This window comes from Aythya ferina, assembly GCF_964211825.1.
Source record: "Aythya ferina genome assembly, chromosome: 15".
Classification (NCBI taxonomy): Eukaryota; Metazoa; Chordata; class Aves; order Anseriformes; family Anatidae; genus Aythya; species Aythya ferina.
In genome coordinates, this window is record NC_140314.1 from 1,469,789 (window position 1) to 1,481,955 (window position 12,167).

Consider the following 12,167-nt stretch of genomic DNA (forward strand, 5'->3'; position numbering starts at 1 on the left):
CAGTTCCGCCACAAGGTGAGGTTTGAAGGCATGGAACCGCTGCCATCCCGCGACTCCAGCGATTCCAAATCCTTTCGGGGCCCCACGCCCAGCGCCGCCTCCGACAGCTCCAGGGCCTCCACCTCCTCCAGCCAGCTGGACGGGCTGAGCCTCGTGCTGAGCGCCCGCGACAGCCTGGAGGTGGACGCTGACATCCAGCGGCTCCTCTCCCTCTTCGAGATGCTGCTAGCCCAGTTCGACCGCGTCAACCAAGTGACGGAGGACGTGTACCGCATCGAGCACCAGCTCGAGGGCTCGCAGAGCCGCCGCTGCAGGAGGAGGTGCGCGCAGGGGGCGGAGGACGTCCTCAGCAGGTACTGTGCGGGCAGCGCAGAGCGGGGACCCTCGCCCGAAATCTCCTCGGACGTGGACCCGCAGCCCCCACGGGACGCCCCGTTGTCCCCCCACTCCCCCACGTCCCCGCCGGGCAGCAGGGGCTCGGTGCCCAGCCGGCTCCTTCGTGCCAGCAGAGGCGTGAGCGCGGCGGCTTCCCTGCTGCCCCCGCACAAGGCGCACGCCACGCTGGCTCCGGCCGTGAAGAAGAAGCGGCCTCTCCGGGCCAAGAACAGGGTGCACCCGACTGTCAAGTAGCCGAGCTGCAGGAGGGCAGAGCGAGCCTTGGAAAGGGTTTGCAGAGGCGGGCTGTGCCTGCCGCGCTCACCTGGAGCATCGGGAGCCGCCGGGCACTGCGCCGTGCCGCTGCTGGCGATGGGGCTGGCGCAGCCTCTGTCCTCCACGCTCCTGGCCTCGTGGCTCAGGCGTGCTGGCGTCCTCATGGGTGGCTGCCAGCATCAAGGGTTCATAGGAAAAGGCTGAGCCTTTCCTCGTGGACAGCCGGGGAAGACGGCACGGGTTACGGTCAGCGTGCGGGGAAAAAAAAAAATGATTACAGTAGGGCAGTATTAAAATTGTCTCTTTCGTTAAATGGCCCCATCTTCAAGCAGATTGCCTCAGGCGACTGTGATGAGGACACTTTACTGGGGCCCAGCATAGGGTGACTGGTACGAGGCTCACCGCCCCTTCCCTGCTGGCTGTGCCAGGTGGAAGGGGGAGAGGGGAGCCCCTGGCCTTGAGGGTTTGAACTGAGTCTTGGATATTGCCGACCAGACGCACTGTGGAGGAAAGCTACAGGTTTCAAGAAGATATTTAACCTTTTTTTTTTTTTAAGCATAAATATATATAGATAAATATCTACACCCAGATCAGTTAATTTCCAGTATTGGCTACTTTTATCCTCCGGAAATTGGTATTATTTGTATTTAAAGAGATCCGATATTTAAAACAAAGGACGTTGCAAGCGGCGAGCTGCCAGCCCTGCTGCCCGGCCAGGCTCGGAGGGGTGAGGAGCAGCAGTTCGACCCGAAGGGGCCGGAGACCCGGGGCTGCTTTCAGTCGGCGCTGAGCAGGGGGTTGCCAACGTGCTGGCTTCGCTGCGGACCCCCCAACCCCACCCCACCACCCACCAGCGCTCGCCCCCCGCGCGGCAGCCCAGGGGTGAGCGTGCTGCTGGCTGCTTGGCTTTTCTAACCCAAGGAATGTATTGACGTAAGTATATGTATTTTTTTGGTTTACTTGTTCGTATGTACTGCCCAGCACTTTAAACAATGCTTTCCTCAGCTAACAATGACACATGCGATCTAACAAGAACGGGATAATATATCACAGAAGCAGTATTTTTGTTGTTGTTGTTTAAATCATAAACTGAAATGAGCAAGTGAGGATAAACTGAACGCAGCCCCTCCACCCCAGCTGGCCACAGCGTTACCTCCTGGGCTCTTGGTGAAGTCCAACTGCATTTGGAGGGGACTCAAACAGAGCTTTTTAGGGGGCCAGGAGGAGGCAGAGTCCCCGCAGCCCTGCTTGGTGACTCGCAGCACACTGGGGCTGTGCCTGTGCTTGTAGGGCTGGGACAGCAAGCACCACGACCCCTGAAGCCTTGCCAGGGCCTGCGTTCACTTTGTCCTCGCCATTTCACATGATGTATATTGTAAGTAATTTATATGTTGGTTTCTGTTTTTTTTTTAAATGTATATATTTTTGTATGTTTGCTATATTTTCATAGCATCGGTAACGTGTTTGAAACATGTAGATAGGAGACAGAACACTATTGTCAGAGTTATTTAAAGGATGTATTAAGTGCTTCTTCCTGGGAATGTCCCGTGTATATAAAGTATTAGGTGTCTGTGTGCATGTGGTGCGTGTGCTCTCGAGGTTTGGGCCGGGCTGGCTCAGGGCCAGTCCCCGCAGGTGGAGCAGAGCGTGGTGGGGATCCCGCAGTGCACGAGGTGGTTTTCCTGAATCTGCTTCCTGCTTTGGAGTGTAACTGAAGGGAAGCATTGAGCAGCACAAATGCTGCTGCAGGGGACAGTGTGTCTTGCCTCTGGTGCTGCTGCTCCTGGCAGCATTGTTCCTAGGACTGCCCGGATCAGGGAGGAGACCTCTGGGAACAGTCAGATGCCTCTTGGATGCTTCCCTTGGTGAGTCTCCTCCTCCAGCTCCCAGCACTTTCTGCCATGCTGTTAAATACGCGTGAAGATTTCATTCCTGGGCTTCAGCTGCCTGCCCCTGTCCCTTCTGGGTGACTGTGGGAAGATGCACGGGTGCTCTTTGTGATGGCTGTGGGACTGGTGTAAATTGCCCTTTAAAAACTTGGTTATTATGAAGGATATGGGCTGTGGAAGGTTGCAGAAGGCTGCAGACAGGAGTAGAGGTGTGCTGTAGAATGAAGATTGCTTACAGGGAGTTGGTGGTTGGTCACCGTAAAGGTTGCAAGAGTAGATTTCGGAGGGAAGTAGAGTGCAGAGTGGAGAAAACTGTTAGTACCCAGAAAGCTTTCCTCAGGGAAAGCAAGAGGCAGGTTGAAGAGATAGCAGAGAAGTGCCCGGAGTGGAGTAGAACAAGGGGAGAGGGGCGATGCCAGCCCTGGAGCAGGTAAGGATGGGGTTCTCACACAGGAGAGCTCCTAAGCACAACTGCACCAGAACAGCCACTTTTAAACTTCAGCTCCAAATGGGACTGCGCATTTCCTTCCTGCTGCAGTGGAATAATGTCTGTGGATACAGCCACCCCTAAGGGCTGTGCCCCCTTCCCCTTGGTTACAGGTGCCTGCTCGCTGTGGTCAGTGCCACAGCAGGGTGGGACAGGGACGGGGCTGTCAGTGCCAGCCTGGGAGCCAGGTGAACAAAGGAGTGAACAAACCAAGCAGGTCTTGGAAGGCTCTGGGGCCCTGGCATCATCAAAAGCCTTTTTCCCCACCCACCTCCCAAAAAAGCATCAGTTCAGAGCTCAGCTCCTTCCCCCTGACTCCCAGCTTAAGTATGTTCATTGAAAAGAAGTTGTTACTGAAGTACAGGTAGGAGAGAGGGAGGCAAGAGGCAGCAGTGAGCAGGGACCCGAGTGCTCGGAACAGCCTTCAATAAGCTAAATGTGCGGGCTGGACAAGGATGCTCCCCAGTGAAGCATCGGGATTCTTGGTCCCAAGTGTCTGTTCCTTACCAAGCTTGCTTTGTGTGTGTGTGTGAGTGTGAGGTGATGCACGTGACTTACCAAGTGCTTCTTCTAATCAAAGAGGAGCAGAAACAGGCCAAGACAACTGTCCTACTTCTTACCTTAACTTGAAGTACGGAGAGCAGCTCTGGAACCCACACAGTTGTTTCTTGAAAAGTCAGACACCTCAGTGAGGGCCCACGTGCTTGGTGGGCACCACGGACAGCTTTCAAGCAATCATAGTTCTCATTGCAGCATTTATTTGTACAAGCTATAGCAATACTCACAGGGTTCCTTCACTGTCACAGCTAAGGTTCCACGTATACATGCACTTAGCTGCAGCCAGAGTTACTAGTCATGGAGTTATACTGTCAGCAGCAATGAACTTGACTTACAGCCCTAACCACCAGGTACTCCTGAATGTATATTTCTGTGTTTGTAATCACCCAGAGATGGTTTCTTATTTATTGTCTTAAGTCTCATACAGATGTAACAGTATCAAGCTGCTTAAATAAAATAAAAAAACTATCCACTAGTTTAAAAGGGAGAGGGAAGGACCTCTATATAAATGCTTTTTTTTTTTTTTTTTTAAACATGATTGTGATCAATATGCCAATTTTAACTGTCTGGTCAGCATTTCACTGCAAACAAAAATACCGTATTTTGTAACTGTGGGGATGTTTCTTAAAAAAATGACAAGGTCAAATAAAAGATGACTGCTACAACCTGGCTCCAGTACTTTTGTTGCATTCACTCCAGCCCTCAGCCAGGCAGCGAGCTGCTCACCACTACGAGCAGGAGATCAGGAAAGGCGCAGGGGCACGTCAGCACTCACCAGAGTCTGTCCAGCTGCCTGTCCAGACATTCCTACCCACCCCATTTGTTCTTTCTGTCCGTGACCAGAATTTTAATTGAGGTTTCCTGCACAATATGCGAGACTTTCTTACATCAATGAACCAATTAGGGACGCTTTGGTCTGTAATTAACTGCATCAGCCTGCTAGTGAGGAATCTGCCATCACCACAAAGGCAAATTACCCATGACATTATCATCAGACATGGTTCGAGTCTTCCCAGGTCAGCAAGAACCCACTGGCCATACAAATACTTTATTTCCTCTAGGACATATTTACTTATAAACACTCAAAACACAACATACACTTAGAGTTCCCAAACAGCCCTGCATCACTTTGCATCAATTAATAGCATTTCATACATTGTCCTCTTGCCAGTCACTTCACAGTACCGTGTGCTGATTGCACTTGTATTCAGCTCCGCTGCAAAGGCTCTGCAGTTCCCCCTCATCAAAAAGCCCCACTTCCATTTAGTCACAAAGCAGGAGATTAAAGTACTCACAGTATAGGCCAGCTTACACGGTGTCTCCCAGTTTGGTAGTGTAGTGTCTGATGACCATCTTACAACAAGATGGGCTACATAATCCCATTCCACCCGTGCATGCTTGCACTGAAAGGACAGCTTGTTAATTACAACAGCCAAGGTCCCAGGAGGAGAGCCTGGCATTAGGCGTTAGTGCAATAGGCAAAACTCATTCAGAGCTGATGCCACCAGGACAAGTCAGTCTTTCAAATTGGGTTTTACCGAGTGCACAGAGAGGGATGAGTTATCCCCAGCACTGCTGCAATTAGTAGAAATCCTGCAGCTGAACCTAGAAACCACATCTGGCCTCTGGCTAAAACCCTTGCAGCCAGCCCCAGTGGGTGAAACTGTTCTGCCCAAAGGTTCGTGCCCCAGCTCTTTGCCATTCTGCTGCTTCACCAAGTGCCACTCACCTCCCTGCTTTGCGTTACTTCTGGCAGCAAAAACATTTCTCCTGGGCTGAGGGAGGGTTCACTGCGAGTCTTTCAAAATGGAGACACGTTCTTGGGAATTTAAGCAGCATGTTCGGCTTAACCTTTACCAGAGCTGGCAGCAGAGCAAGTCTCAGATGCTGTAGAGTTCAAGTCCCGAGAGTCAACGAGACCTGGAGAGAAGCAAAGATTCCGAGTTGCTTAGAAATGGTGACTGGGTTTCCAGTACTCTGTATTTAATTCCCAATAAAGGTGTCAAAATTCCTACAATTCATGCCTCTTCCACCTATGTGATGAAGTGCAGAGGATCACACTTAGTCTGCTCCCACCAGACACTGGCGTTGAAGGAGTCTAGAGAAAGGTTCTGCAAGAAAGTTCCCATCAGAGATGGAAGCCCTGGAATAGCTCAAACCAAATAAAAACATAATGTGGAGTTGGTCCTCTCTTGGAGCATCTGCTGGGGATACACAGTATCTTCATCAGACCACAGTGGCAGGCTGAGACAGTGAAACATACTTGAACCTCCTGATAAAGTTCAGTGCTGAATCCCCAAGAAAGCATCACAGCCACACTGTATTTGCCGAACCCTTCTCCTCCACGTCTAGGCAGCTGCACAGTCAGCATGCAGGTGAAACACATTCACAGCCTCGTTCATCCCAGGACACACCAACCCAGTGGGATCTACACAAATTCGGTGAAGTCATCCACCGAGGAGATCAGCCGCTTCCTCTGACCAGTCTCGTAGGTTGGTGGAGGATCCTGAGGTATCTGGGGAGGGGGCTTTGTCGGAGCAGATGAATGCATTTGCAGGGGAAGGCCAGGAGTTTGGTACTGGGTTTCTTCACGTAGCTGGAAGTCAAATGAGAACAGATGAGCTCTGTATTCTCTGAAATTCTTTTCATTCTCCATTTAGCCAGGGCAGGACAGGTTACTCGGTACAGCTTTTTCTGCAATCCCTATTACGGTGTCAAGTACAGGCAGCTCTGTGTCTAGATATCAGGGTCCCAATGCACTTACCACAAGGGAAGATACAAATCCAGACCTACATCACTCCACTTACCATTCCCGCAAGAGCTGGATTTTAACCTTTATATAGAGATTTCTCTTATTCAGTAAGCTTTGACAGCTGATTTCATTTGCCTTATTTATAATAACACAGTGAGGCAGAGCCCAGCTCTAAACACCAAGAACCGACGTGTTTACTCACCCGGTGCCTTAGCCTCTTGATGTGACGCAGCCGAGCAATCCATTTGGATGGGTAGGTGTCAGTAGGGTTTGATCGACTGTGGTGAACCTGGGAAGCCATCTGATTTGGGAAGGATGGGGAAAAGGAGGGAAAGAAGATAGATGCACATTAAGATAACCATGCCAATAACGTTAATAGAACATTTCAGTACTGTCTGACTATGATTGAAATGTAAGCTCATGTAGTAATTGACTCAAAGGTTGGCAGAAATAGCTGAGGCAGAACGCTTATTTGTTTTAGCAAGTCCTACTCACCAGCTACTTTCCTTGGTAGCTGGTGAAAGACCAAGAAGCCAGTTGAAGGACAAAGTCTCAGGGAGCACAAGGGGTACTCACGTTAGCATGCAGGGCCATCTGTCGGGCTACGAATGGCAGGTTCTTGTCAGAGATGATCTTAGCGACACTTGTGTCTACAAGGCCCTCCATGTCTTCATTTTTTAAAGAAAGAAGAAAAGTTCTTGTCAGACAGTTAAGAGAGAAGTACAAGACAAAAGTTGTCAGTAACCAAATGGACAAGTAATGTAAACCTGAAGAACTGTTTCACAGAATCTCAGGAGCTTCCATCAAACACTACAGCTCCAGCTTTAACTGACAGAGTTTAGACCACAACTTAACACAACTGGCTCTCAAATCCTGGCTGCTCTGTAAACGTTTGAGGGGAACCTGCTGAGCTCATTATTATACGAACTGAAATGGAACAAAAATATCCCAGAAGTGCTCATTTGGTAAAAGGAAAGCAAACACTCCTGCAGGTAACTGCACGAGCAGTACAGGACTCAGCATGGAACCCCAAGGATCAGGACCTGCAGCGCTGGGAAGGACGCTGGCAGTCAACAGCTGCAGGGGTCTCCACCTCCCAACTCTTGCAGCATTCCCAAGCAGTGCTTGGAGGGATCTGCTCTACTCTGTGATCTTTATCTTGAGCTTGAAGATGATACGAGTGATACAGTGGAAAGATGTCAAAAATAGGGTATGATACATAAATAGGACGTATACAGATGTCACTGGGCAGCAAATTGGTTTTGGAGAGTTTCTCTTGGAAGCTTTTACTTTTGGAATGCAAAAACACTGCAAAGTGATGTCAGTTATTGCGCCACCAACAATAAAGAAAAGACTGAGAACAAATGCTGGAGGGATTCCTACCTTTTCGACACTGCAGCGTCACCAGATTACAGTCATAGTCCAGCGGCGTTATGATAACATGCACAAAATTGAACTGACCCTAATGGGAAAACAATACAACAGTCAAATACGTTTTACTGGCATCCAATATGACTCTGGTGAATGCTATACACTATCATGTGTGAATCCACTTGAGGCAAATAAACTCCACTCATGATCTCAACACTGTTTACCAAGATAATGTGCATCAGATTAAGGTTTTACAAACAGCCAAATGCCTGTTTTGTAATATGCCTGCAAGTAAAATCTTGTACCTTTATTGTTCCCAGTTTAAAGTCCTCTCCAGAATCATTGTAAACAATAGAAACAAAGTCATTCCCAAGGTGCCTTTTCTTGTCACAGCGATATTTATCCAAATCCTTTGTGGGCATGAGAGTAGCGATGTGGAAAATGGCTGAAGAGGAAACAGAAGGACCCTTAGGCTGAGCTAGGAAAACAACGCTGCAAGCAACGGTCAATACGCAGCATTTGTCTGCAAGACAACATAGTACCAGCACCACCGTAATGAACAAATACATTGTGCTCCCTCAATAGGTTTGTCCCCGTTTGTGACAGCTGAATCCAGTCCTTCTGGATGGAGCACAGTGGGCAGCTCTTTGCCAGTGAAAGGGCGGCCTCTGAAAGCTTTGCAGCTGCCAGTTCCTAGGTGCTGTCTGTCATGGTCCTCCCTAGCACCACACTCAGAAAAGTGAATTACAGGTCTGGTTTACAGCACGATGTACCCTGGAATAAGCATTCCGATCAAGCTGGGGTCGTTAGCTCTCTGTTCACAGAAAACGAACAGGGGACTGGGCATGTGCTTCTGGCTAATTTTTTCCATGTCACTGTAGCATGGTGAGCAGAAACTGGTTTGAGGAAGAACAGTTAAATACCTTAAACCTGGACTTTCCCTAGCTGACCTCTGCAGAGCACCAAGGACCCTGGTGAGTAATGTGCAGCTGCTCCACTGAACTGGACAAAGCCTGATGACTGGGATCCACAGAGCTGCATGAAAACGTCTGGGAAGTTCCTCACATGGCTTGCTGGATCCTGGTTGGTATCTGCACTGCTTAGTAGTGTGGGAGCTGGGTAATGCTGCAGTTCAAAGAGTAATGACCACAGTAACAACAACCCTTCTGCTTTCAATGCTGCTCTTCATAGAAATCACTAGCAGAGTTTTGACATGCACATACTGTCCTCAGTTAACAGCCTTCAAAGCAGCTCAGGACCAAGCAGCTTATTCTACAAACCTCTACACAAATCCCTATCAATCTTTCATAGTACAGATTATTTTAGAAGTGGTATGATTTTTCTTGAAGAAGGCAGGTATGCACCTCTCCCTTCGTTGGCTTGCAGAGACATCAGACAGAATGGAGGGAGAACACAGCCCCAGGCCATCCTTACTACACTCGTGAAAAGGAAGCTTGGAGAAAGCAGCTCAGTCTTAAAATAAGAAGAAACCATCCTTCCACTTCTAAATTCTGGAGACATCTTACCTTGCATAATGTCATCATGCCAACAGTAGGTGAACTGTCCATCCTCCCCACACACGTCCAGGCCTCCAAGGTAAATTTTATCCGGCTGACAATCTTTAAGTTCAATGAGCTTCCCTAAGCCAGTCAGGAACTCCGTATAGCGATAGGATCCGTGCTCATTCGACAGAATAGCAATTTCATTGTTGCTCTAGAAAACAAGAACAGAGCAGTCCCACAATGAATGTTAAGAGCACTCCATCAGCATGACTGATTAGGTTATTACCTCCCCAGAAGGGATTCACGCAGGTACTGATTTTTAATGCAAGAAGCTAAGGAAAAGCAAGGCTACTGCAGGAGCAGTACAGATCGCACAGCTGGAGTAGCAGTGCCCAGCCGTCTGTTGAGATGTAACCATTGAATCATGAATGTAACTGCCCACAACTCACCTGACCTTCTCCAACGTAGAGCACTGCGATCTTGTGTGTATCGTAAGAAGGAATCTGATCCAGGAGCTGCACCGATTTTTCAAACGTCTGCAATCAAAATATTTGTCACATCTTTAAAAAGTTACCATCTCCAAACACTCACTGCCCTTCCTAAATCTGGCCAGCAGCAGGCCACGCACAGACTCTGACAGCACAGTGTAAGCAAAGATCCCTGACCTTCACTAGTGCCCTCAATGAATGCTGCCCTAATTTGTTCTGCAAGAGCAGAGTGCATCAGCTCAGGGTACAGAGCTGTGCTATATGGCAGCTGTCTCCAGGATTCTTTTTTTTTTTTTTTTTTTTTAATACTTCAGATGAGATTAGTCTGGCAAACTGCGCAGGCTAGATGTCCTTTAGATGACATATTACATCATCTATTCACTTCAGCTCCAGGCATGAAAAATTATCACGTCTCTTGCTCTGAAGAATATTTTTAACACGAAGCATCACCTTATCTCACCCAGGCTCCCTGCTGCCTCACCACCTGAACCAGAAGCAAGGGAAAAACTTTCACCAGGGGGTCTGTGGTGCTCAGCTCATGAGCACTCCCACACTACTTCCCCAGGAAGCCTGTGATTTATTTCTCCTGCAACCACAAAAAGCATCCTGGCCACTCCCAACTATCCTGATGGCTGACAGGTTTGTCTAACGATGTTCTGCCAATACCACCTAGTGCTCCGTTTTCATCCTTCACTCCTACTAGCAGCAAAAAAAACAAGAACCCACAAATCATCCTGCCTTCTGTCTGGGACCCTGCAACAGCACCAACAGAATCTTCCAACATCTCTAGCTGAATACACAGGCAGAATGTTGGAGCCACCAGGAATGGGGTATAGAAAACTTCCCATCTGTAACACTGTCAGTAAGAACCACCTTTAAATCGCACCACATGAGCTGGAAAGTAAAAAGGTTAGAAAGATTAACTACAAGAATTAAAAAAAAAAAAAATCCTTGCCTACCTCATTTGGCAACAAAAGGGGCTTGTTGTTTTCATCACCAAAGAATGGGGAATGGTACAATTGTAAAAACACAAAGCTACGGGAGAGAGAGAAAAACGTCCTGTTACCATAAAAAAATTCAGTCCATTTTGACCTCTTGTACGTAAGAACATTATGTAAAGAAGACAAAAGCAATTAAAATGCTAGCCGAGCATTACTCATCTCCTAGAGACACCGGGTGCCTGGACTACCTGCAGTTTGTAATAAACCCCTGTCATAAAAAACAATCATTATGTCAAACGGTGGCAGCTGCACAAAGCCTCTGTTAAAAAGGCAATCCACTGGTAGAACAAAGGAGTAGGAACACACTCCTTCCTCACAGTTACATGGGTACTTCTAGTCTGCAAGACAAATGATTTTATAGACACTTGTATTTTACAAAATTAACCATTAAATGAAGATTGTCTCATAACATAATCTGGGGCAACTACCTATGTCTAAAGTTGAAAAAATATATATATACACGATACCCCCTCATCTTCCTTTTGCACATTAGATTTCCTGAACAGCAAGCCTAGCAATTCAAACTATTTACAGCAAAATCAACTCTAGGTGTCCTGCATTCAAGCCACACGTGCATTTGGACCCTAAAGTGGGATCCATTTATTTACACTTATTTCCTAAGACTGCAAAATTAATTTATTAACAGCGAATTAAACATTTCTATATTAGGGTCTGAAAAAAAACAAGTAATTCATCTTTCTTTTTAATCAGCTACTGTCCTGTAGATCCCACAAAGCCTGCAGACCCATCTGAACAAATCCAGCCCTGGCTCCAGCAATACAAGCTTACTATTTCTAGATTCAGATATGCTCCTCAACCCACCTTGGGTTTATTCCAGGTACTTTCTCAGCATTGGAGGCTGCCGTCCTGCTCCTGAAGGCATCTCTCTCGATCCTTTTCCCTCTTCTTGACGGGGCTGAGTCAGAGATGGTGTATCCCCTGGGCCGGTGCCCAGAGGGGGAGCGAGGCGAGGTGGCAAGCCCAGTTCCATCCAACCCCCCTGACCCAGCTGCTCTGGCATCCTCTCCCTTGCTCAGCCAACTGCCGAGCCCATCCCCTTCCAGGTTCCCAGACTGAGATTTTGATTTCACTTCTGTGCTCAGTCTCCTTGTTACTTCTCTGCCATTTGCATCTTTGAGAACCTCCTGCAGTGTCTGTAGCTCGGGGGAAGAGCTCGACTTGCTGAGTGGCTGGGACGGCTGGAAGGAAAGCTCCTCCAGCGTTCGGCCATCCTCCGGGGGAAGGACTCTCCCGATGGGAATTCCACCCTCCACCAGGTCATCTGATTTCAAAGATTTTTCTTCTTGGCTAGACGTTGAGGAGGACTTCAAAAGAAAGAAACAAATACAAACAGTTTTCCTAATCGACAAAACGTAAGTTGACAACAGTAATAATTAAGGCAGCCTATGATGCTTGCAGTGAAAGATGAGCAGATTGGTCCCAATACGAAGGAACACAGATCGAGGGC

The 12,167-nt window shown here is 48.2% G+C and overlaps 2 protein-coding genes across 11 annotated transcripts in view; one reads left to right on the plus strand and one right to left on the minus strand.

The window, feature by feature from the left end:
• PKD1 (polycystin 1, transient receptor potential channel interacting) overlaps positions 1-5,152 on the plus strand; it is an 87,299-nt gene extending 82,147 nt beyond the window's left edge. For both annotated transcript variants that reach the window (XM_084537355.1, XM_084537356.1), the window contains exon 46: positions 4-5,152. In XM_084537355.1, coding sequence (XP_084393481.1) covers positions 4-630 — 627 coding nt within the window. In that variant the 3' untranslated portion in view covers positions 631-5,152. The remainder of the gene's footprint in view (positions 1-3) is intronic.
• TSC2 (TSC complex subunit 2) overlaps positions 4,587-12,167 on the minus strand; it is a 33,211-nt gene continuing 25,630 nt past the window's right edge. For 6 of the 9 annotated variants that reach the window (XM_084537362.1, XM_084537361.1, XM_084537360.1 and 3 more), the window contains 9 exons: positions 11,522-12,024; positions 10,658-10,733; positions 9,660-9,746; positions 9,235-9,421; positions 8,014-8,153; positions 7,721-7,799; positions 6,914-7,005; positions 6,540-6,638; positions 4,587-6,181 (listed from right to left, as the gene is read on the minus strand). In XM_084537362.1, the coding sequence (XP_084393488.1) occupies positions 6,014-6,181; positions 6,540-6,638; positions 6,914-7,005; positions 7,721-7,799; positions 8,014-8,153; positions 9,235-9,421; positions 9,660-9,746; positions 10,658-10,733; positions 11,522-12,024 (1,431 nt within the window). In that variant the 3' untranslated portion in view covers positions 4,587-6,013. Of the gene's footprint in view, positions 6,182-6,539; positions 6,639-6,913; positions 7,006-7,720; positions 7,800-8,013; positions 8,154-8,189; positions 8,834-9,234; positions 9,422-9,659; positions 9,747-10,657; positions 10,734-11,521; positions 12,025-12,167 lie in introns of those variants that run through there. The other 3 variants (XR_014698362.1, XM_084537363.1, XM_084537364.1) reach the window with 3 other exon arrangements.